General features: G+C 40.8%; 1 protein-coding gene across 3 annotated transcripts in view; it reads right to left on the reverse strand.

Annotated features, from left to right (window-relative positions):
• NQO1 (NAD(P)H quinone dehydrogenase 1) overlaps nt 1-27012 on the reverse strand; it is a 167396-nt gene that overhangs the window by 58380 nt on the left and 82004 nt on the right. The window contains exon 1 of one of the 3 annotated variants that reach the window (XM_069216697.1): nt 488-725. The exons of the other annotated variants lie outside the window; for them this stretch is intronic. Coding sequence (XP_069072798.1) covers nt 488-494 — 7 coding nt within the window. The 5' untranslated portion in view covers nt 495-725. Of the gene's footprint in view, nt 1-487; nt 726-27012 lie in introns of those variants that run through there. 3 annotated transcript variants of the gene reach the window in all.

The raw sequence follows: 27012 nt of genomic DNA on the forward strand, positions 1-27012 counted from the left end.
AAAGATGAGCTGGGAACCACTGCAGAGGGTGCATTTCCAGCTTATCTTTAGAGGCCGTAAGCAGCCGATGTTTATCGGAAACAACAACCTCTGCAGCCCTTTGGGTATTTTTTTGTTTTTGGGGGGCGAGGGGTGGAGGGCAGAGTGCCTGTGAGAGATAAGCCACCCTTCTCACAATGTCGTGATTAATTGCCCCCTTCGTGTCCCCAGACAGGCTACCAACGAGGACACCTTGTTGCCAGGCGCCCCCACGACACCTTAAACGCTCTTTAGGGAGTAAGCAGCGGTCCAAAGAGAGCGTCTCCGGCTGACGTCCGTTTCTCCGTGAAAAGGCGCAGCGGCGAAACTGTGGAGGTAAAACAAGATTCGATCCCGGTCTCCCAGTCCCACCGGACATAGAAGGCTCGGCCACTCTTTAACCGCAGAAGCAGCTGCCATTGTTCACGCCGCGCACACACCGCCCCCTGCCGGCGAGACCCTTCCTTACCCGACATGACGACTCCGTGAGCGATATAATTTGGTCTCAGTTGGGGAACCTAACTCGCGGTGCCAGCGATTGGCGGGTTTTCCTCGGCTGTCGGCAATTGGTCGCTGGCCAGCAGTTACGTATTCTTAAATCGCCTATGAGGGAGTGGTTGATGATCGTTGTTTCTCCAATGACAGGCGGTTCCTTCCCTTCTAGCCGGTCTCGCTCTGCAGGCAGGGATGAGTGGACCGCGTTGGAGTACAGTCACCATCATTTATAAGGGGGGCGGGGTGAGGCAGACTGCCCCGCCCACAGTCAGCCGGAAATACAGAACAAGTATGCCTTAGGCTATCTTGCTGCTCTTTACTGCATTTTTGTGAGGTCAGAGCATCGGTTGCTATTTGCTAAAAAAGAAAAAAGTATACGACAGCGCAAATGCTGCTGAGGGAAATGCATACTAAACAGCAGAACAAGCGGCACCGTGAATACAGCGAGAAGATTCATGTTTAGAGTTGTTTATGCGTGTTTATATGTTTGCCTTAGGAGCCGTAATAGGAGTGCCTTAAAATGGATAGTATTACAAAATATCAGGGGATACGGAGGGTCAGGTTACTGAAGAGTCAGCACATTCTTTTCACAAAACACTTATATAGCTACTATGCATTTATGGGTGACAAAACAGAAGTCAATTTACTCCAGCCCGACTCAGGATAACTCCATCACCACAAATGTTCAATTTATTTTGTTTCATGTTTAAAAATATGCATAATAATTATTTTAAAAAGTAATAATAAACTTAATTTGAAATAAACACTCAATACAACTCCTAAACCTTTGTTAAAATAAAAATGACAAATTAACTTAACACAACTTTTAACCCAATTTAATAAATGTTAAATAAAATGTTGCTGTTGATAAGATTTTTTTTAATTAATCTACTAAAAAATGTTATAAGTTAAATATATTTAATGAATTATTTACTATACATGTACTTTAATGAATTAATGTTATGTAATCTTTTATTCTATTAGTTCTAGGTTAATAATAAATAGTAAGTAAGTAATTTATTCATGTTCGATTAATTAAAATCATTACATTACTAAAACCCTACATCACACATACACCTAAAAATACAACAATTAATACGACTGACACATTATTAGTGAAGCTTATAAAAAAGTACAGTCAGTGCTCTTTCTTCGGGAGTGTTTAGGCACCCGCAAAGCCAAATTAAAATGAATTAAAACAAAAATAAAAATGAGTACAGATGATTTTAGTAGCTTTGAGGATGAGGGGAGCGTCCAAGATTGAAGGAGGGACAGGCTGAGGCGCAAAGTGCAAACAAGTGCAGCTCTGTGTATTTTAAGTGTACATTTATATTTTATATCAAACAATGTTATTTTTTTCAAAGATAAATAAACTTTAATGTTTTCCCTATACTTTCAAATACAGAGGGAGAAACGTACCACAGTGGCAGAGAGCTCCACCTACATGTGAAAAGTTACTATTAGTAACCAGCGGCGGATCCTCCAAAGGAGCGGAAGAGTGTCACTCCCCCACTGCTGCAGAAAGAGTGAAAATAAAATGGTAATAACATGATTTCATTACCGTTTTCTGTTGTATTCTCTGCCTAACAGAGTGTGGTGGCGGGGCCAGTGCAGGCAGCAATGATGAGTGGCCCCTTTGTTTCAAGTGTGCATGTTGGTTTGGCTGGCTACCTTGCTACAGCCAAACCAATTTGCGCAATTCAGACCTCTTAACCCAGCTGTCTGAGACAGCTGGGTTGGAGAGCAGGCATAGGGATCCATTGCCTTTAGGAGCGCTTGGCCAGCCCGCTCCAGCCAATCCAGACGCTTCACTCATGCGGTTTAATAGCATGAGAGCAGGGTATGGATTGGAAAATGTAGTTGGCTTTGTGACGTCACCTTGCGCTTGGAGAAGTCTGGAGCCCAGGACTGGAGAGCATCGAGGACGTGCTGCGGGATAAGGTAAGTGAAAGTTTATTTTCTAATTGTTTATTGTAGTGTTTTGTGTAATGTATCTAATGTAAATGTATGTGGCACCCCACTGGTTTTTAATACAACCAATCGCCACTGTTAGTAACTTTAGACTGTAAATCCTGTTGTGGGGGGGGGGGGCTCCAGCTGGGGAGGAAGCATAAAAATCTACACTTGGGTGTACATCTACACTCAGAATTGGTGAATAGCAAAAAAGTGTACACTTACATCTAACTATAGTACTAAGTATACATGTGAGTAAATCCACACATGTATATTTACCTTTGTGACTAGCCCTTGAATGTTGAACCGCGCCCTGGTCTGTTAGCAGATAAAGCACCCTTGCAAGTTTGTTTGAGAGCCACATGTTTGCATTGTAGAATAAACCATTTTTCCACAGATAATTCCCAAAAAGCAGTAGCGAACTGTAATGAAAATGTCATCATACATATCAGTGACTGCCAAGAACAGGCACAGTAGAGCCAGCATCAGTGCAAGCTTCTTAGAAGATTCTTCAACAGGTAAAGAAACAATCTTGTTACCGAAAATGTGAACGAGAATAGGGAAAGGGACAAAGGGGCATAAGTGACCGATCTCCCCAGCCCCTGCCCCTAAGAAGTATTAAGGAAGGAATGGAAGTGGACACAATTCACACAAGTACCCCCCACAACAAGGACACTGCAGCTGTGTGCACTGGTGGTCACAGTGAGAGAGAAGCAGAGAGCAGAGGTCAGCAACAATTAAATTAAACAGATAGTAGCGGTCAGCAAGACAGTAAATTAACAGGGAGAACCTAGCCAGGGGCCTGGTTTGACCCTAAGAAGCAAAGCAACAGCCGATCCATCACATTCACACAGCTCTGATGTACAGTTAATTTGCTCTTAGGGGACTTAACAACACTTACCGCCTTACTCACACAATGTGCAAGCCTAGTATCATAAAAGATGCGCACGCACATACCCTAGGCTTACTTCCGATAGAAGAGTCAATATTCAGTTTAACACCCAGTTTTTACTGTATCAAGCACCACCTGTAATTGAATGGCAGTGTTTACATCTACGTATCGGCGACAGATCCATTCCTTTATCTTCCTGGGTATGAATAACATTACATTGCTGATCCTCCATGGCTGAAAGATTGGCTTTCTTAGTGTTGGGGAATAGCCCTCTCCTCCCCAAGCACTGCCTTTGCCTTGGAATTACACCACTTGCCCATCTACGTGGCATTCTACACAACCCTCGCCCACAGCAACACTGTCCTCCCAGTGTGCAGAGACAAATCCACTCTGCTGCTCTATTTTGACGGTCCTTCCAGGCACAAATGCGCTTGTTTTTATCCTTTGGCCTTGTGGTGTAAAATGGTACATTTTAATTTCATGCTCTTCCTTTTTGTACCTGTAGGATAGACACCTACTGAATGAGGGAGTGCAGGGAATATTCTAGAATACTTGCCTTGGTGTATGCAGGTGTCAGACCCTTTAGGTGGTAGTGTTCCACACAGCTAGTGCGGTGGGTTCTCTCATAAACTACACACATACTCTTTAAACCTGTTTAACTAATGTATATTTACTCATGGTTTAAATATGTACATGTATGTACATGAAAGGACCTATGGAATAAGACAGCATCTTACATGTCGCTCTAGATGCATTATTTATGTGATTCAGTGGCAACGTCAAAGCTGTAAAAAACAATATGTAGGTCAAACTGTGAATGACCTCCGTACACGATTCAGGAACCACAAATCGGCAATAATTAACAAGAAACTTGACCAGCCTGTAGCCAACCATTTTAACCTTGTGGACCATTTACTATCAGATTTGAAGATTTTCCCTGTGGAGCATGTTTTAAAGGAAGAACTACTGGACATCAGAGAAAATTTCTGGATGTACCGTTTAAAATCTCTGCATCCAGATGGACTGAACATCACTGACAATACCACTTGATTTCTGCATATCTGAAGAGTTCTCAGGACTGCATTGATTCCACATTCCAATTGGAATCTTCACTCATGATGCTTTTTGAAAATCCACCAGTGTCAGCTGTGCAGCCACTGAGCAAACCATCTTGTACTACCTGAGGAAGGTGGAAGCTGAAACGTTGTAGTAGAAATATATTTTTGTTCTTTAATGAGATCATCTGTTTGAGTCACTTCTTTCTTGGATATATATATATATATTTGTTATTCTATACCTAACATGTTCATAGGTCATTGCATAGCTCCCAGATAAGTTGTTATATTAGATACTTATGAATCCCTGATCTCATTTTATGTCACACTTTGTCCACCCATCACCATATGTCATGTCTCTATCAATCTCCATTCCCACTCTGACTCATCCCAAATCCATGCTACTACTTCCATCTCCTAAATAACCCTGCCTAAGCTCTTCCCTATTCTTCCACATCTAACTCACCCAAACCTCACTTTACTTTCATGATCTCCCAAACAACTCTACTAAATTCTCCCTCATTTATTTAAACCTGCTACTATGATCTCCCTAACCCTTTCTACAGACTCTTCCCTCCTCCATCCCCCCCTTTATTCATCCCAAGCCTAAATCCTATTACCATAAAATCCCATTTAACACTTCTGGATTCTTCCCCCCTCCACTACTCCAGTCAATCCAACTAACAAACTCACATATCCGCAGCTCAAATTAACTCTTAATAATACTAAAAATGTACTCATATTTCCCGATACTAATCCATCACTAATTCCTTTTGGGCTACAGAGTAGCGTGCTACTCGCCGAAAAGCGCTTTGATGCCTTGTCAGGGGTAGTAAGCGCCATATAAATACTATTACAATACAATACAATAAGTATCCTCTACCCAGGGGACGGCAGTCAGAATGGTCCAGGTGTGTAAGGCGTAGCAGTAAAAGTAATGTGGTGCAAGTGACTGACTGGCACGGATGGGCAAATTAAAGTGTCTGATGACTGCCTGAGGGGGAATTCTCCGGCAAAAATTAGTAAGTTTGAGGAAAGTCACGTGAGGAGGGCCCAGCCGTGCAGCCCGCTCTAGCAAGGGAGTGTACAGCACTCTGCAGGGTGAAACACTGTAGAAGGGCTTGGTTTGGAAGAGTCCCTCAGGAGGGGACAGGACCGGAGAAATACCCTCAGAGAAAGGGAGTGGGGAAAACAGGCATATCCAGAGGTGCTGGCGGTTGATACCTTGGTGTAGCTTTACAGCCCAAACCTTCCCTGAGGATGCAGTTACTAGGCCGGCCACATGGTGCAATGCGACAGAAAGAGGAAAAAAAAAACGTAAGTGGGCCTAAAAAGCAGACCCTTTTGATTGCTTGCAAAATGACAGAAATAGATCACCACATGTATATCACCCCTGGTTCTGTTTCAAAAGGAACAGTCCAACCCAAACTGCTATGGCATGTCCCCTCTGAACCGGAAGACAACACCACAATGAGTTGTGGTCTCATTGGTGAGGTGCAGCTTGAGGTGCTGTGGCACAGCGAGCAAGACATACCTATCCTTTATAAACGTGTCTGCACAGAGGCAAACCTCTATGACACCCCACAACAAGTAATGAGAGCCTGTAAGCAAACACAGGTGCATAGTAGGGGATGACCGGTGCGGACAATGTTGTGGTGCTGATGGTACACTGAAATGTCAGTGTTGAAGATGTTGGTTGCTGCGTGAAAGCCAAACACCTATTCCACGTGTGGAATACGAGTGCTAGTTTTTTGGAAATTTAATGTGTGGGACTTGTTTCAAATCTAAAGTTTGTTCTTATTAGTTAGCATCTTAAGTACATTTTTGGACATGCATGCACATTTGTGTTTTCAGAATTATCACCTTATTATAAATGTATTATGTTGTAGTAACCTATATTGCTAGTTGTAGGTACTCTCAGGGATACTTCTTAACTATTTGCTCCTGGGGAGGAGTAGTTGGGGTCATTGCACAGAGATGCAGTTTGCGCTCATCAGGGTACTAGGTCATAACGGGGATAACAAAAGGACCTACTGCTCAATGTCAATGCAAAAATAACTACTACCATCCTCTTGACATGCACATCTTATCTGACGTTACTGTGTGTTGTATCTAGCATCCATAACTTTTTTTTAATTTTTTTTTTTTATATGTTTATTGAGAAGTACATGTCAATACAGGGTGTGCAGAATTATTAGGCAAATGAGTATTTTGACCACATCATCCTCTTTATGCATGTTGTCTTACTCCAAGCTGTATAGGCTTGAAAGCCTACTACCAATTAAGCATATTAGGTGATGTGCATCTCTGTAATGAGAAGGGGTGTGGTCTAATGACATCAACACCCTATATCAGGTGTGCATAATTATTAGGCAACTTCCTTTCCTTTGGCAAAATGGGTCAAAAGAAGGACTTGACAGGCTCAGAAAAGTCAAAAATAGTGAGATATCTTGCAGAGGGATGCAGCACTCTTAAAATTGCAAAGCTTCTGAAGCGTGATCATCGAACAATCAAGCGTTTCATTCAAAATAGTCAACAGGGTCGCAAGAAGCGTGTGGAAAAACCAAGGCGCAAAATAACTGCCCATGAACTGAGAAAAGTCAAGCGTGCAGCTGCCACGATGCCACTTGCCACCAGTTTGGCCATATTTCAGAGCTGCAACATCACTGGAGTGCCCAAAAGCACAAGGTGTGCAATACTCAGAGACATGGCCAAGGTAAGAAAGGCTGAAAGACGACCACCACTGAACAAGACACACAAGCTGAAACGTCAAGACTGGGCCAAGAAATATCTCAAGACTGATTTTTCTAAGGTTTTATGGACTGATGAAATGAGAGTGAGTCTTGATGGGCCAGATGGATGGGCCCGTGGCTGGATTGGTAAAGGGCAGAGAGCTCCAGTCCGACTCAGACGCCAGCAAGGTGGAGGTGGAGTACTGGTTTGGGCTGGTATCATCAAAGATGAGCTTGTGGGGCCTTTTCGGGTTGAGGATGGGGTCAAGCTCAACTCCCAGTCCTACTGCCAGTTCCTGGAAGACACCTTCTTCAAGCAGTGGTACAGGAAGAAGTCTGCATCCTTCAAGAAAAACATGATTTTCATGCAGGACAATGCTCCATCACACGCGTCCAAGTACTCCACAGCGTGGCTGGCAAGAAAGGGTATAAAAGAAGGAAATCTAATGACATGGCCTCCTTGTTCACCTGATCTGAACCCCATTGAGAACCTGTGGTCCATCATCAAATGTGAGATTTACAAGGAGGGAAAACAGTACACCTCTCTGAACAGTGTCTGGGAGGCTGTGGTTGCTGCTGCACGCAATGTTGATGGTGAACAGATCAAAACACTGACAGAATCCATGGATGGCAGGATTTTGAGTGTCCTTGCAAAGAAAGGTGGCTATATTGGTCACTGATTTGTTTTTGTTTTGTTTTTGAATGTCAGAAATGTATATTTGTGAATGTTGAGATGTTATATTGGTTTCACTGGTAATTATAAATAATTGAAATGGGTGTATATTTTTTTTTGTTAAGTTGCCTAATAATTATGCACAGTAATAGTCACCTGCACACACAGATATCCCCCTAACATAGCTAAAACTAAAAACAAACTAAAAACTACTTCCAAAAATATTCAGCTTTGATATTAATTAGTTTTTTGGGTTCATTGAGAACATGGTTGTTGTTCAATAATAAAATTAATCCTCAAAAATACAACTTGCCTAATAATTCTGCACTCCCTGTATACAGACTGTGCTAAATAGAGAAACAAAACATCAAATTATGGCCATATATGAAAAATATTATGAAATATTAACTTCTCAGATTTCTAAACACAAAAAAAAAAAAAACATTATACATATATCAGTAAATGCAATATATGAGATTATTTATAAGGCATCCAACTGTGCATTAACTCTTAGAAGTAGACCTATAACAGAAAATCTGGAAAGAAAGAATTATGCAATATGTATTAAACCATATATTATAGGTTGTTAGAAGACAGTCGAGATAGTAATATCATGCAAATCCACATATATAACATTTCAAATGGAGATATTCCTGCCAATTCAACAGTGTTGAAGTGGTGACCAGTAAGTCCTACTTAAAATAACAGTGTTAATGGGCGAGATGTCAATTGTCTTAATAACAGCATGACTCAAAACAATAATAAAAAAGTCTTAATAAAGATAGGAGACAAAGAATGAGAAAACGTTTACGTGTGAATATTAATAGAATATGTATTAGGTTTCCAAATTTGGATGAAAATCCCAACATTATCTTGCAATCTGTAAATCAGCTTTTCATATGCTGTTATACATTTCAATAAGCCATTCATCATGTGTAGGACGTTGTGGTGTTCTCTAATGTCGTAATATACAAATTTTTGCTACAGTGAGTGCAATAGCAATCAATCGTCTTGTATGGTTTGTTAGATTTGGGAGATCAGTAACATCATGTAATATAACTCATTTTTCTGTTAAAGGAATGGGCACATTTATAGGTCTGTGTATAGAGGAAGTTATAGAAGACCAGTATGCCATCAAAACTGGACATTGAAATAAAATGTGTAGGATATCACAGTCCTCATGAGGACACCTCCAACAGGTAGAATGGTGTAGTAAACCTGCTGCCTTGAGTTTCTGTGGTGACCAGTACCAATTATGAAGAATTTTGAAAAGAGTAAATTTCATTCTTGCCTCTCTGATTCCTTTATCCATGTTCATAACAACATCCGTCCAGTCCTCATTGGAATACGCTACATTAAGTAATCCTTGCCATTTGACGTGGAGTTGTGCTAGTAATGGTGATGAATGTAGTTTATGCACAATGAGATTCTAAAATCCAGAGACCGCTCCTTTCAATTTCCCCCAAGTTTTAAGTATTGTACGACTGGGGAATCCTCAGGTATCCACGGAAATGGTCCTAGTCTACTAAGTAGAGCTTGTTTCAATTGTAAGTATTTCCCCTTTTGAGAGCTAGGAAGTTGAAATTCTATCTGAAGCATTGTAAAGGTTTTAAGCTTGCCTTCTAAAGTGAATAAATGATCCAGCATTAGAATACCTGCTCTCTCCCATGTATCCCAGGAAATTGTCTGTTTCCCTATTCTAATATCAGCGTTATGCCATATGGGAGCCTTATTATGTAGCCTTCGCTTACTCTTAGGGAGTTTGTGGGAGTGTATCCAAATCTTAAGCATAGACTGAATAATAGGGTTAGAACTTTGTAAAGCAGGTGATTTATGAGTATAAAACATTTGCAAACCTGAAGATACCTGTAAAGATTGCTTTTCAATGAGTACCCATAGTGGGGGGTCATCCTGTATTGGCCAAAGATAAACCAATTGAGATAAATGGAGGGCTGTATAGTAATGTTCAATGCATGGTAAACTAAGGCCACCAGATCGCCTGTGAGCAATCAGTTTGGAGATTTTGAGTCTAGGTCTCAGAGATCCCCAAATAAAGGTTTTAATACCTTTGTCAATGTCTTGCAGTATTGATATTTTAACTGTCAAAGGTAACATACCTAAAACATATGTGAAACGAGGCACTATAATCATTTTCACTGCCTGGACTCTACCCCAAAAGGACAGGTTAAGATGGGACAATTTTTCATATTCTGACTTCGTTTTAGCAATGAGTGGATCTAAGTTATCTTGAATCATACGTTCTAAACCAGTGTTGATATAAATACCTAGATACTTCAGGCGATCCGCTTTTCATTGAAAATTGTAGCCTAAGATAGCTGCTTTTGTTGTGCCCCGGGACAATGGGAGAGCTTCACTCTTATTCCAATTGACTTTGTATCCAGAAATGTTTGAGAAGTGAGAAATAGTAGACATGAGTGCTGAGAGTGAAGTAGGTAGATCTGTAAGTGTGAGTAATATGTCATCCGCGTATAGAAGTAGTTTTGAGATGCCTGCTGGTGTAGGAATGCCTGCTATTTGTGAACACTGTCTTATTGCTGCAGCCAGTGGTTCAAGTGCAAGAAGAAATAAGAGGGGCGATAAAGGGCAACCCTGGCGGGTACCTCTTTGCACTAAAAAGGTTTTTGAAAGGAAACCCCCACAATTCACTTGTGCAGATGGTGTCTTGTATAACCATTTAACCTTAGAGATAAAATCATCACCTAATCCCAACCTATGCAATGTACGGAACATATAGCTCCATTCAATGCGGTCAAAGGCCTTCTCTGCATCTAAGGATAATGTTACTCTGTCTTCTCCAGCATCCTTGGAAAACCAAAGTATGTGAGCCAAAGTGCGGAGATGGCTACGAGAGTTTCTGCCTGGCATGAATCCAACTTGAGAATTATGTATGAGTTTAGAGATAACTTGTTTGAGTCTTTTGGCAAGAATGGTGGCTAATAGCTTTGGATCTGTATTCAGAAGAGATATCGGACGATAGTTACTGCAGTATAATGGATCTTTCTCAGGTTTGGGAAGGACAGTTATGATAGCTTTATTTGAGAGTGATGAGAGACTACCAGTTTCCTCTGCTTCTTTATAAACCTCATAAAGGACATCTATTGCTTCTGGTTTTACCCAACGGTAAAATTCCCCAGGAAAACCATCTTCTCCCGGTGCTTTATTGTATGGGAGACTGGAGATTGCTTGCACAATTTCATCCTTTGTTATTTCGCCAGTCAGTATGAGCCGGTCCTGTTCATTGAGACAGGGGAGTGTTATTTTATCAAAGAATTCCTGTGCTTTGAGGAGGTCATCATCAAGTTCTGAACTATATAACTTGGTATAATAATCTGCAAACGTATTAGCTATTGCTTGAGTCTCAGTTATTAGTTTACCCTCAGGGTTATATATAGCTGGAATAGCTGTCATAGCTTCTCGCTGTTTTAATCGTGCCGCTAGTAAACGGCCTGCTTTTTCTCCTTGTTCATAATTGCGAGCCTTAAGTCTATATAGCATATATTCTGCTTTGGAAGTATATAGGGGGTTATTCTAACTTTGGAGGAGGTGTTAATCCGTCCCAAAAGTGACGGAAAAGTGACGGATTTACCACCAGCCGTATTACGAGTCCATTATATCCTATGGAACTCGTAATACGGCTGGTGGTATATCCGTCACTTTACCGTCACTTTTGGGACGGATTAACACTCCTCCAAAGTTAGAATAACCCCCATAGTGTATTAAGTTCCATCTTAGCTTTTTCCAATCTGCATCTGGAAGCTTCAGATTCTGTTAGAATTCTATTTAGATGGAGGAAAAAGGGGGCTTTAGTCCCAACAGGGGCATAAATGGAACCCACTCTTAATATATTGTTACCAACTTTAAGCTTCGCTAAAACAAATCTACCATCCTCATCTGACCATGACTGAAGTATTTGGCATTGCAGTGTTTTCCGTATTAGAATGGCTACACCACTTTTTCTAGTAGTAGTGTGGGATGTAGCATCTCCTGATATGTGAGAAGGGGATTTGCAGCTGTAAAGAATCTGGCCTACCCAATCTCGTTTTAATTTTTCTGATTCTATATCTGATAGATGAGTCTCCTGGATGAGAGCAATGTCAGTATGTTTGGAGGCTAAATAGGAAAGAATTTTCTTCCTTTTAATGTAATTAGTAAAGCCATTGACATTGAGAGAGACAATTTGCATAGGACTTGTCATGATGATGACTAAAAATGTTAGAGTATATTTGTACTGTGTGAAACAGAGTCAAAATGCTAAAAAAGGGAAAAGGAAGTAGATACATTATATGGTAATGTGATAATGAGAACTTACTGGAGGGAAACAAAAACAAAAAAAAATAATATCTGGAGTATAGTAAACCTGAAACCAATATGTGGAACTATAATCATAAAATATTGTTAACACTAAACTCTAAATGGTGTAAGTACACCGTTCTAAATGCAAGAATGTAAAAGAACACTGCAGATCAAATAATATGTATCTTTCGTCGGTGGGTCTAAGCCTCAATTCGAAACCCAGACTCTGGAGGGGAGGAAAGGAAAACCACTCATGGTAAATAAATTATAAGAAAAACCACTCCATGGAGTTATAAAATCTATCCAAGAGAAAATCTGCAAATACAAACACAGTAGGAAATGTACATGGTTATTGAACAGCAATATATGAGGATAGGAAATAAATCATATCCATCAGAATTAATAACTGTAGTAAAACACTAATAACATTATATTAATACATAGCATGTATAAATATACTCATCTAGCTGGATAAAGTGATAGTGGAAGGTTGAGCTTCAGTTACTTTATTAAAAGACGTGGGTGACTTTACAGTAGAGGTGATCTCGATTTGTCTCTGGGATTTTCCTGTGTGAGTGACTTTACGCAGTGGACTGCTTTATCTCTGTCAAACTGTTTCTTAAAGGTACGGACATGTAATCTACTGGTGCGATGGCTTTGTGGATCTTTCTGTAATTGAAGCAGACTATTCATAGATGTTTTGACCAGTGGCGTTGAGTCCATATGTTGGTCATCCAAACTGTCCAGGAAGCGTACCAGATCCTCAGGCTCTGTGTAATACCTTGAGTTCCCATCCATTGTGATACACATTGTGGCAGGTTCTAAAAGACCATATTTGATATCCCATTTGCGAAGTCTTGGCCTAAGTTGCAGGAACGCTTTTCGTTTGGCATTGGTTTCAGTGGAGAAGTCTGCAGCAATAAATACTTTATGGCCTTCCAAGTCCTACGGACCATGTTTACGAGCAGCTGTTAATATTTGGCGGACCTGTTCATGACGTAAGAGGCATGCTATAATCGATCTAGGTCTAGATTCAAGAGTTGAAGTTGAAGTTCTTGATCGAATTCTGTGAGCTCTCTGCAACTCAAGGGGATGCTCAAAAGATATGTTCATTAGCCGCGGTATTAACGTTACTAGCAAGTTCTTCACATCATTATTGGCTTCCATTTTTTCTGGAATTCCATAAAAACTAATGTTATTTCTTTGGGCCCTGTCTTCCAAATCTATAACTTTTTGTTTTAGGTGCCAGATATCCGGACCCCAATACTCTGCATTATCTAATTTCTCTTCCAAAAAAGTGGTTCTTTGATCTAAAATTTCCACTTTGGTATGAAAAGAGTTTAGATCCATCCGTATTGTCTTCATTTCTGTTGCGAGATCTGAAATTTTTACATCCATAGATCCCAATCTTTGTCCCACGGCAGAGATCTCTTTTAAAATAAGGTCCATAGAAGCAATGTCTTGTGGGACAGTAGTAGACGTGCCTGGAGGTACAGTGTTCCCTACTATTTGTGTAAACAAAGGCTTTCTATTAGATTTTCCACTGGCCATACTGTTATATTTTAATGTTAGAGAAGACAATAACAAGTACAGCTTAGTAATCAAATATGATATCTAATTGACTCACAAAGTAGGTAGATATTAACACTGTAAATGGTGACAGACATCTGGGATTTTAAAATTATGGCTATATGTTTTCAAGCAGGTGTCGCTGAGAAACAGTGCATCAGAAATGTTGTGAAGTTTTCGCCTGCCTACCCAAATTCACTTTACCCCCTCTGCTGATAGGAATTCCGGCGTTTATGTAATTTCGTAGTAGAGTCTGAATTGTCAAATTTAGAAAAATATCTCAGAAGTGAACGTTTATATGCTTCTCATACAGCTGCCTTTCGACATCCAAGGAAAGGAATTTCACATATCTCTTCAGAAACTGTCTGTGTTTCCTGATAGAATGAGTAATTTTCACAAACTCTCTCAGCTGTAGGAATGGTGTACAACACTCACTTGCCAAACTGTATTTACGCCACACACCTGTAGACAAGAAATTCCTGCGCTTACATAATCACGTAATGGATCCTGATCAGTTAAGTGACGAGAAATACCTCAGAGTTGAGAGTTGTCAGAGGCTTCTCTTAAAGCAGCCTTTTCACTTATCTCACCAGCAGCTGGCTGTGTTTCCTGACAGAATTAGTTTTTGCCACAGACTTCTATCATTTAAAAAAAATAATGACTGAATGCTTTCAGACAGGTGTCCCTGAGAATCAGTGCATCAGAAATAGCTCACATGTTTTGCCTGTCTGTCCAAATTCGCTTTACACCCTCTGCTGATTGAAATTCCAGCATTTACTTAATTGCAACTGTCGAATGAAGAGAAATACCTCAGAAGTGAAAGTCCATATGTTTCCCCTACAGCAGCCTTTCAACTTTTAAGAAAGGGAATTCCACTTATCTGTTAAGAAACTGGCTGTATTTCCTGACAGAATGAGTAACTTTCACAGACTCTCTCAGCTGCAGAAATGGTGTACAACACTCACTTTCCGAACTGCATTTGCTCCACACACTATCTGACAAGAAAATCCTGTGCTCACACATTCAGGTAATGGAGTCTGAACAGTTAAGCAAAGAGAAAATACCTCAGAGTTGAGTGTTGTCAGAGGCTTCCCTGTGCTGTGTGGAGAGTTCAACCAAAGGTCAACAGTAATTTAATTCCCCTGGTGCAGCCTCCCAGTTTAAACAGGAAGAAAGCCCCTTATCTCTTCAGCAGCTGACTGTGTCCTGACAGAAAGTGTTGTTCTTTGCTAAGGTGAGGGGCCTGTTCAGGTGATTTGTAGCAGAACTCCTTTTAACTGGCATTTCTTACTTTGAAAATAACTTCAGAGTTATGTTGCTATTATCACATGTATATTTCCTTTCATTCTGACTCCAAGGAGGCTTTTTCACAGCTGTTTGGGAAATCCCTCTCCCCTCGGAGCTCTACATTGAGGCGGCCATTTCAGACGGCAGCCAGACTCCGCCCCCGCATCCATAACTTTTCAAACAGAAATGTTGTACACAAGAACCATAACAATACATAGTAGAGTAGGTAAAAATGGTGACAGTAAATTATTTTGCTAGAATGCGTCCCTGTGTGGATATTAAGAGTGAAAATAAGCAGACATTTAAATATACACCTAAAAACAAAATTAAAAATAGTGTGTATATATATATATACACATAGCCATCGTCCGAAGGGTATGGCGGTGGTAGTTACTCATTTTCTAATGCCATGCATGTTTATGCTTCTTGAAAACTTCCGGACTTAGGGTCTACCCTGATGGCTTGTGAAGATGACTTCCAGTGGAGGTAAAAGTCTAGCATCTTGACTTTGCATGGGGTAGTTAGGAGACCAGGAGGTTCTGGCTGATCGTTGGTTGCAGGTAGCAGGGTAAAGTGTCTAAGAGGAAGTAGAGGAGAAGCCTTGGACACCTAGACCAACATTAGTAACTTGATGGAGACCACTCTTCTTCCTATTTTGCTCAGTGTTGACAAGATGAGGTACGTGTCTGCCTGGGTATTCTGTATAGTGTTTTTGTGGCAAATTTGAATACCTTGTCCAGTGAGGTGTATAAGTGCTTTGACTGTGTGGAATGGGATTAGTGGGCAGATGATTTGCATATATAATACTCCATACCGAGCTGCAGTAATAGCAGTAGAAATAATGCTTCCACGAGAAGAGCACCAAGGTTTCTAGCAGAAGAAGCACAGTCAGGGTGTGAGGAGGGCAGTAGATAGAACTAGATATGGAGATGGGTGAAGCTGAGGAGGAGTAAAGGACTTCTGTCTAGATGAGATTAAAATAAAGTCTCACTCTAGCAAATGACCATCAGGCAATCCGTTCTACATGGCAGGAGGAGAGGTGAGAACCATGGTCATCCAACTTGTGACTGATATGGATTGGTATCCATTGGTGACGTAAGGCTATTGGATGCCTCTGGGGTGAAAGTGGAGGTTCATCGGAGGGGATTTCAGACAATCTAGACCGTTAAATACATGGTGACTCCCTCAGGCTTACAGGTGCGAACTGAGTGGTGTGTAGTACCTCTGCTTTCTTGCACCTGATTATTGCGTGTGTGCCAGTGTCCATGACATAGAACTTGGTTTTCTGCCTGGGTTTTGAAGGTCTTTGCCATTTCAATTTCTCTATAAGTGCGGATGCAAATGTTTGTTTTTCTTAATAAGGTGTCAAGGTGCATTACCTGTTGTCTGTAAATGGCATTCAGTGACACAGACAAAGTGTCATGTTCCTTACAGGAGTGATGGTCCTTTGTTAAACTCAGTTGAGGGCCAGACAGCTAAATCTATCATGCTCACGCCATCAACGAATCCCTGTTTTAGATTTTTCTCATTGTGCATGAGGGCAAACTGGGTGGACTGATTGCATATCCTTTTTTTAGGTCTCAGAAGGTTTTTCTGAAAAGTGTGTCCTTCAACTGGGGAAGAAGTTAAGAGACTACGAGGCCAGGTAGGTGAGCAGCTCATCTCAGGAGTCAGAACAGGTGATCTTTATAGGAAGGCATGAATGTGCGTGTGTTCTTGTGGCAGTGAAGGCTTGGTATCTTCTGCCCTGACATAGGTTCCTCTTCATGTTCCAAAGGGGCTTTCAGCAATGTGTTGTGTATAAAACATGTTTGGAACATTGCCCTTTCTCTTTTTAGTAAAGACCACCAGTTGCAGGGGTATGGGTCCTGCACATATACTACCAGTCTCTCCTCTTAAGGCAAGTATATTCATTTTGGTTCTAGTTTCATAGAAAAGATCACACTTTTGTGCGCACTGGTTTGGAGGTTTTTCCAATCACCTTCACCAATCACTATAGCAGGATCTACTAGAGAAAAACATCTTATGTACAACTCACACGTACAGCAAAGCCAGAGTTCAGCTCACTGAATCCAATGGTTCTTTGAGATGGAAGATTTTGGAGATATTTTACACTTGTGTTGTTCATCCTGTTTCTTGCTTCAATTTTAATTTGCATTGTTTGTGCTCAGAATATAAATTGACTAAGCAATTCTAGCCTGAACCTATAGTTAGGTAGAGAATCCACATAAGGAACCACTCCTCATTTTGCCATGAGTTGAGCATAAATTGGACTGAAAAAGTACCCTTTAAATACTGCATGTCATGTTCTCAGGCTATATTCTTAATTAAAACGTGGAGTTCACTCTTTGTGGTTTCTATTTGCAGATTCTGGAAGTCAATCCTAGAGACCCATTCCCCTATGTATATCCTCCAGGTATTTCCTGACACCCTTGGCCCACTTGCTTTCACTATGCATCTCGTTTTACACCCTAATGATAACTTTTGTCCATCACCTGAGTTTAAATGTAGCCAGAATCTAACTACATCCGCACTTGCCAGATGGCTCCATGATGTAGTACCTATTTCCATTCTTATTGCCTGGATCATCGAGGAACTCAGCAGTGATAGTAGGCTTTTCAGACATTTCCCCTCCTCATATTTCCAGTTCCTTTTGCCACTTAGGCTTAATATTCGGCTCCATATTGAAATTGAGGGCAGATCATTGTGGCATACGCTGTTAATACTGACCTTAGGGATATATCCCAATAATCATTATTCATTTTTTTCAGACCTCTTACTGATGTTAAGGCTCTTGCCTTGAGCGACTCAATATGATTGTTCCATGGTAGACTCTTCTCAAATTGTACACCTAGGTACTTATATTCATTAAGAGATTCTAGTTTTGTGGATTCTAAATACCACTCAAAATTTACAGATTTTTTTAGCCGAATCCCATCACCATAGTCTTCTAGCTTTCTATTATTGCAGAATTCCATAAACATATCCAGCTTTCTTTATAAGCCTATCTCCATCAGATCCATAATAACAAGGTCGACTGCATTTAGGAGACATGCTGTATGTTTGCATCCATCATGGGCCTAACACCGTTTGAAACTCATAATGCTGTTGGTAAATCTGCTGTAAACAAGGAGATGAGCAAGGGGGCCAAGACACATCCCTGTCGCAGCCCATTGTTGTTTGGGATTCTCTGGGTCAAAGTTTCATCTATGTCTGTAATTACCTGTGTACAGTTCTGTGAATGCAGACCCTTTATAATTCCCAGGATACTCTTAGGGATACCTAGTGTCGCCAGAGTCTCCCATAAACAATTCTGGTCCAACAAGTCGAAAGCTGCACAGAGCAGCAAAATAAACTGCCTCTTTGCCCCATAGACTTCCGCACAATGGACCATAAACTGAAGCAATGATCTATCGTCAAGTGTCCTTGAAGCCCCCTTGTTCCGGGGGTACAATATGATGTAATTCAGCCCTTTCTTTAAGACTATTTAGGATTATTTTTGCAAACAGTTTCTCACCCACATCCAGCAGATTAATCAATCTGTAACTTTTGGGGTCCTTTGAGTCCTCCTTCTTCTGTATCAGTCTCAAGATAGCACCCTTTCCAATTGTCTGGGAATTGGCCTGTGGCTAACATTTCTCGAAACATCAGTTGGAAGAATTTTGCCCACCAGTCAGCCCTGGTTTTAATTATAAAAGCGGGAGATTATCTGGCCCTGCTACTCTAGTCAAATCCAGGACCAAATGTGTTTTTTTTAATATTGACTAGAGAGAACTGAGTTCTAATATCTTCATCCACCCCATTCCATTCTATTGATTTTGTATTCTCAGACTACAATCCAGTTCCATATTTTTCTTTTAGATATTCAAGTTTTGTTCTTTCACCACACATTTCATTATACCAGTTTCCTTGCCTGATTCCAGCTGCGTGAGCTTCCAAAACTTTTTTACATTTTTTCCATAGCTTCTAATATATTTACCCAGCAGCTCTTCTTATATGCTCTTTTCCGATCTCTAATCATTTTTTTATATTTTCTCATAGGGTTCTGGAGGCTAATTATCTTAAGGAGTTTCACCCCTGTCCTAATCTGTGACTTTAACTCTCTATAGTTCCCATCAAACCTAGCATTAACTTTCTCTGTGTCGTCCTGGGATCTTTTCTTCGTCTTCCTGGTGGCATTTAGATCTACTCTTAGGCAGTGAGCAACCTGATTAATTGTATTTTCGTACCACTTTATACAGTTTACTGGAGCTTGTGTCAGCTCTGTTGGAATTTAGATAGTTTCACCAGATATTCCTCCGTGATTCCAGTGGTGATGTGCTTGGGGTGATCTATCTGTAGAGGTAAAACTATTTCTCTAATCCTATTTGTCCCCACAGGTATTTCCAGGTGCAGAGGGTAGTGGCACTTTCCCTCTATTTGCAATACCCGGAATCTCCCAATTTTGTGAAAGATCTAGGCCTGCAAGAAGATATAATCAATTGGGCAAAGTTGCAACCCATTTTAAATGTCTGGCATGCAGCCCAGTCAGGGTTCCTGCGCTCATTAACACAAAATATTCCCTTTGAGCCCAAGAACTTTCCTACTGTGATATTGAGCACTACCAACAAACTAGCTGGGAATCTATCAGCATTAATGTTAAAAGATGACAAAATCTCCTTGAATAAGGGACCAGTCATTCTGTGGTCCAATCTATGGTTCAAATCATCTCCCAGCAATATAATTATATCTTTGTGGAAATTTGTACAAATACATTCCATGTCCTCCTTAAATTTCCTTAGTTCATACCCATACTCTTCTGTGCTCTTCCGCACTCCTCACCTGGATATAAACGTTAATTATTAGCCTACAGTCATCTCTCTTGTCTGGTTTGGATAGATGTACTCTGAAGGCCACCATCCAATTACATTTTACTTCTATCAATCTTGGTATATATGTAAGGATTAATAGTCTCCCGGAAGGGCGCCCCTCCTGCCTCTTCTTTGCTGTTCTGTTTACCTGCACAAACCCATGTATTGTGGGTGTTTCGTTGCACAGCGTCGATTCGTGTAAGCATATAATCTCATATCTATCTTCTACCTCTTTAAACCTACGTGTGACCTATTTGCAAATCCGGAAATGTTCCACGATAGGACCCCCAGGCTGTGTGACCACACTTTAACCTAGTCGCTATCGATCAGCCATCCGGCCACAATATTGGCCGGTGAGGAAAGGGACGTGTATCCATTGTCACTGCTGCTGACCCTCAGGGTTCCTTCAGTGTTGAAGTGTCTTCCTATTATTCTTAGGTCTTCCTTCTTATTGAAGGCTAACCCTCTGCTATTCATGCCTGTTTGCCTTGCCTCTGAACGGAAAAGCAAGCAACTGCAGACTGGTTTTAACCTTGCTGAGCTTCATCAGTGAGATGCAACCTATTATTGGAGTCTTAGGGTACCTTCAGACCAGGGACACTAGGGTCAGGGAAATATGATTACACAAACGTTTGCTCACACAACCGAGTTTTAAAGCTTTTCTGGAAACACAGAAGGTCCGGAATGTCTCTGTGATTGGGGTTGTGTGTGTGAGGTGGCTGGGTATGGAGGAGGGGAGGTGGAAGAAACCAGCTGGAGAGAGTTCTTTTGGGCAATTCCATGAACAGCAATTCTTTAGTTGCCAGGGTCGGACAGGCTTATAGCACAATCCGGCAATGCCTGAAGGACTGGTCTGACGGGTCAGGGTGTGTGTTGGTTTTTGTGGGCGCGGTTTATGGTCTGGTGGGGCGTTTTTTTGCTGTTGATTCCCCTGATATTACCACAAACATTGTCTGCAGCGGGTGCAAATGCATGCAGTCTGCAATACCTTGCAAAATCCATATAATGTGCCTTTACAAGTTCAAAACTGTGCAGATTAGCAAATGAGGGCCACTTTTCAAATATCTGATTCACTAATGAGGGCCACTTCTATTTTGGCGCCTCGGCCTACTTTCTGACCCAGTCAGACTCTGCTCACTGCCAAAGGAGGGCAAAGAGTGATTAGTAGCTTACTGGAGGAATGAAGACACTCAGTGGGGGGATGAACTGTGAAGCAGGTTGAGAGGTAACACGGTGCAACATTATTTACAGATTTGTGAATCGAAACGAGCATTCTGAATAGGTTTCTTTCGTCGATTGTTGTTTGGGTGCAAGAAAAAAGTCTTGACTATGAAATGTGTGTGCGTGAGTTCTGTCAGAATTCAAAGTAAATGTTCACACCTTTTATAGCCCTGAAAGCAATGTGATGTTAAATAGCAGTGAATATGCATGTAAATGAATGCATGGTTTACACAGCAATGAATGACGTGGTGCCTGCAACATTAGTGGGATAAACGATGTTTGTGTGTAACTATATGAGAATTAGGTAAACGGCTAAACCCGGTCACTCACTGTTGAACATGTGAAAAATAATGAAGGCAGTTTAAAGAAAACAGCAGTGAACAAAATTGGTGTGTCTTGGATTAAAGTTTGCAACGATGACAAAGTGAACAATTTAGTTATGCTTTGAAGTTTGTTACTATCACACAACTTAGCCCAGAAAAAGCCTCTGATAGAGATTTGTGCTGTAACAATCTCAGACAAAAACATGTTCATTTTGCTAGTTTTTTCTCCTAGCAAACATACCTTTTGTAAGGTTGTCACTGTTATTTTTTTTCTTACCTTAGTTAACTTTGTGCACCACAGTTAATTGTGAAAATACATACCCACTAGAATAAAACTTCCTCGATCATGCCATTTGGCTTTTTGTCCACACGCCTTGAAGGCTATTGCACTTCGGTGATACTTTTTATAATGTACTTTTTTTGTGATGTACTATTGCTATAGAGGTACATGAAAAACTACAATGGTGTGAAGTACAATCTCGTTAACAAGCCATAAATCCCATGGGTTCAAGGCACAGAAATATTATTTACAGCAGTCTTTTAACTAACTAGGACGGACACAACAGTTAACAGGAGGGACAATAATATTCCAAATTGCAGGCATTAGCATACTGCTTTTGGTTACCCCGATTTGCTTCTTAGCTAACATTAGATGATGTACCCTTATGGCCACCATGGACTCAATGAGAGAAATCTTTTATATCACAATTCTGCTTTGCAAAAATATTGTCTTTCACGAAGAAACCATCGCATCTGTCCTTATCAGTTATTGCTTTGGTCTATAAGACCTTAGGGTCACTTTTATTTTCTAATAATTATTTAATATAGTACAACAACACTACTAAAATTAAAAATAGATTAATCTTCTGGAAGCTGTTGAGTCTCAAGTGGGTTAATCAGCTCTTGATGAATGATAATATACTGACTTTTCTAGATGTTCAAAAGATTTACGGCCCGCTTTAGATCTCGGCGGAGGGGTCACTCCGTCGCAACGGTGACGGATAGCCCATCTGCCGAAATCGGAATCCTATAGAAAACAATGGTATTTAGATCTCGGCGGAGGGGTTACTCCGTCGCAACGGTGACGGATAGCCCATCTGCCGAAATCGGAATCCTATAGAAAACAATGGTATTTAGATTTCGGCGGACGGGATATCCATCACCGTTGAGACGGGGTAACCCCTCTGCCGATATCTAAATCGGGCCCTTAATGCCTGTGTTATTTATATCCCCTCACACACATGAGTTCTGCATAAAGGTCTGAAATCAGATTTATTAAACTTTTTATGTTAATATTCTTTTTAGGCTGACCGACTGATTTCTGGTTAGCCTGTCTGCTGACCGGGTTAACCATCCCCAGGATACCATTTTAATTGATCTGCTGAAATCAGTGGCCTTTCAGCAAGTAGCAACAAACTAGTAGAATGCAGATAATGTTAAAGTTATGTCTTGGTGGGTAGCAGTATGTTTTACTCATGGATTAGACAGGGCTTGTGTAACACCTCTACAACTTGCTACAAAAGAGAGTTGTTTGGCTCCATGTTATACCTTAACAAATTCAGTCCATTGGCAAAGCTTAAGGATGTCTCTGAAGAAGTGGATAAAGCTCACTGAGATGTCTTCCTTTTTCTCGGTCTTTAGAAAATATGTTTTTTATATTTAAATATGCTGGTTTTACTACACCGATACAATAGTATTAACAGTTACAATACTTTCCCTACATCTTCCTCTTATCATTAATAGCATTCGAAATTGTATTATTTATCTTCCCTTTCCTCCCTCTACACCCTTGAACATTCAGTTTGTCCTGTTTGAAGCTAAGATAAATTGTACCTTCAATTGCTATTATACACTGATGTTTGTAACCATGGCTTCTGAGGAATTTTCTAAAAAAAAAAAAAAAAAAAAAAAAACACATTTCTAGACTTGCTCCTCTTATTACTTGAAACGTCATTTGAATTGTAAAATGTTTGACTCCTATATGTGAGAATGTTATATAAATGTTCAATAAAGCTTTTCAAAACCTAAGAAACACTTCCTTGTTTATTGGCAGTGCATTCTATTACTTCCCAAGAAAAATGCCCCCAGACATGACTGTTGTACTCATGATCTCCCAGTCCAACATGACCACATACACAGACTTGAAAGGTGCTCTAAAGTAGCAGTTTGCATCATAGAAAATAGTGGTTGTGCTGTGAAGCTACAGAAGAGATCACGTTCAAGACTCTGAATTCTGAAAAGGCGTCCAGCTGTCATACATAGCAATGCAACGCGCCATACCAATATGGCTTAATTTCATGTAGAATGTGTAGTATCTTATGCCGGGATAGGCCCACAGTCTCCCGGTCTCTTCTCTCCACGCCTCTTTTTTGGGAAATGTCAGCATCAGTACAGCAGCAATACAGCATAAATCAATATACTTTTTCTTTTATGTTAAGTGCATGTCTCTCAAGTTGCAGGCAATTCTTTAATCCAACAAACTAATGGACTTTGGCTTCTTACTTTATGCTCTATTGGATTTTATAATCAGAACAAGCAATAATGGAGCCACAGTAGCGTTTTGTACTTATATCCCAATAGCTGTGATGATTTAGCACCTGTTTCACAAAGGGTTTAGAAGTTTTAACTTTATCGGATACACTAAATTCCTCAGGTCCATATTCTCATAGAAGAGTAAATATTTGCTCTGCAAAAGACAGGCGTCTTGTTTCTTTTTTGGGTTGATGGTGAAAAAAACATTTAGAGTTGTGTGTTGTGTACAAATCTCAATGGTTGAGAAGACTACCGTCCTGCCAAGTGACTGCATGGCATGTGCCACTTTGGGCCAATCTAACTTGTTTCCGTACTTTGTGGTCTTCCACTTTTACCGTCATAATTCAAAGGTAATGGGCTGAAGATTCCAGTACATAGTGATGATGGCTAAATACCATGAAACTGGCTAAAAATCTCACATGGCATGGGGACTTTAGCTGTTTTTTTCACTGGGTTTTGCCAGCACAAAATAGATCTGGGCTGGAGATTTTAGGACTGGAATTAAGAAATGCTGATAAATTACATTTAAATATTGTTAAGTATTGTTTATGTAAAATTTGTTTAATTCAAAAACTGCATTCTTACCACTGTTTCCCATTCAAATCTGCTTTTGTATTTGTGTACAATGGTAGTTGAAATTTTATCTAGTGTGGCCCTGAAAAAATACGGATTTAATTGGAGTGATTTTTATGGGATGTTGGTTAGCCAGAGCCATTATTAAGAAGCGTTTTTCTTTTGGTTCTTGCTAATTTGAATCACCCAGCTTTCCACATGGATCTCAACTCTCATCTTTTGTCTTAGTGATTTAACTTGTTTCCTTTTCAGTCCTAGCACCAAAATGCCTTTTGGCGAACTTTGTTCTAACAAGTACTTTGCTCGCTCACTGAACTTGCTGAACCTGTATGAGGCGCTTGGAAATTAGGTAACTTGGACTGACTATTTTGGAGGAACAGATTAGGTGGAAAAAAATTAAAAATACATACCCATGAAGAAATAAAAGCAAATACTGTTGCTTAAGTCTCAGTTGACTAAGAGTTTGTGGGTGTGGATCGCTTGGATGCAAATTTCGTTCCTGCCCTATCACTAGGGGGCATTTCCTCATTTACAGTGGTGCCTGGCCCATGCAAATAAGTGTATGCCTTTGCCCTGAGGTCGTGCCATATTATAGACATGGGTGCAGAGGCAAACAGGCTGCCACGCAATTGATAGCCACATATGAAGTGGTGCACAGTGAGGGAGGAAGGCAGGAGCTCCCAAGGCCTACCAAAGGCAGACAAGAACCTTTTGTGGTACTGGGGCAGGACTTCTGCAGGGCCTCTTTTTGGTTTCTGGTCCAAGGAGTGCTTGTGGTCAAGAAGACATAAAATTTAGTGAATGAGAAGAACACAGTTTTGGCGCCACCAAGTGGTGTTACTGCATATTCAGCAACAAGAAGGAAAAGGTCAAGCTGACTATTTAAAAAAAAAATTGCAACATGAGAGCGGTGCCCCAAAAAACACGGAATTCGCAGCAAACAGCCTCGGCTGCCATCCCCTTGCAACAGCCCGGGACCACCTCGACATTTATCCAAAGGCGGATGTCTGTGTGGACTTCCTGCTTCCTCTTTCCAGGATATCTGACTTTAGATTGAGGGTGATGGAGTAAACTGTGAATAATTTCACACAGCTCCGCCTTTCAACGACTGGAAGAGCTAACAGGTCTGGGTTTAATATGCTCGCGCTTGCATGTTAGCAGGTTAGAGAGACAAGCGGTTACAGCAGAAAGAACAGAGCGGGTTACAGTGTTAAAATGGTCCCCCAACGACAAAGACTCAAACTGGCCCTTGTTCAGATAGTGCTCTAGTCATAAATACGTTTTCCGCCCTCGCTTCTACTGCTGACTGAAATAAGGCAGCAGGGTCGCGAGCCTGTCCCTGTCTGATTACGTCAGAGCAGTGACAGGTCCCCGAACACAAACACCTCCGCACCATAAGCAACTCACCTGATTCTTCCACAGCTTAGTTCTGGCGCGCTGGTACTATGTTGTCTGTTGGGGGCAGCACGGGGAGAGAGGGAGATGGGAGGGCAAGGAATTCGGCCGATGGAGTGTTAAAACAGCGCCTTTGGCACGTTAATGATTAAAAGCATTTTAACCTGTCACTTGAGCAAAAAGAGAGGGGCACTGCTGTTTGCAGGATGTTAATGTAAAAATCTCCATACCCCACTCTGAACGTTGACGCTCTGGGCCTGGCTTAGCGCGCCCAAAACAAAAGCAGGCCCTGGACTCAAGTTTGAAGAAAGCCAATGGTGGAAAGGTGCAGATCCAAAGTCTACTGTAAGTATATTGTTAGCAGGAGGTCTGCTTGATAGTGCACTGTCAAACCCCAGACCTAATCAACTGTGGCAAGGCCCCCTACCTCCCCAAGAATGTGGTTCACACGTACAGAAGCCCTGCAGGGTCATAGCAGGAGTTATTGATAGACCCAAACTTCAACACAGGCTCTTCCGTCTAAACAATGTCAACTGTCCTGAACGCTGAATGTAGGTTCACATTGAAAGATGCAAAGCAAACCTCTATGGTTAATATTGAAATTCACTTCTGTAAGCAAAAAAACACTCTGAAGTGACACATACCTAACCCATACTAATCAATCATCTATGCTTTTTCCGAAGAAGACATTGCATCACTTGAATACTTTATAAATTACAAATAAAATCTGCTTACTTGGTGTCTGTGCCGTTCTAAAGAGAATATTTCCTTTCTGAAGCTCTTAAAAGCTGACCCTGTCTTTTTCTCTTTCATTTCTTGTGTGTTGTCCTCTTCTTTCGTAGATATCATGCGAAAGTAGTGTCTGAAAGGCAGCTCAGTGGGTTCAGCAGTGACAGCAGAGATCTGCACGCTGCATAAACCCCAAAATATTTATTATCAATGATGTGAGACGAGCATCTTGAAAGATATCCCAGTTCAAGTCCTATGAAGTGTGACAGACTTTTAAGAAAGAACCCTTGAATTGGTAAGAATACCACAATGCATCATAACTGGGTAGTGTTTATAACTGGGCATAATCCAGTTTCTCACCAAGAATGCTGCGCACGAATGGTCAACGTGTTTTGTCTTAC

Source organism: Pleurodeles waltl, chromosome 12 (genome assembly GCF_031143425.1).
Source record: "Pleurodeles waltl isolate 20211129_DDA chromosome 12, aPleWal1.hap1.20221129, whole genome shotgun sequence".
Taxonomy (NCBI): Eukaryota; Metazoa; Chordata; class Amphibia; order Caudata; family Salamandridae; genus Pleurodeles; species Pleurodeles waltl.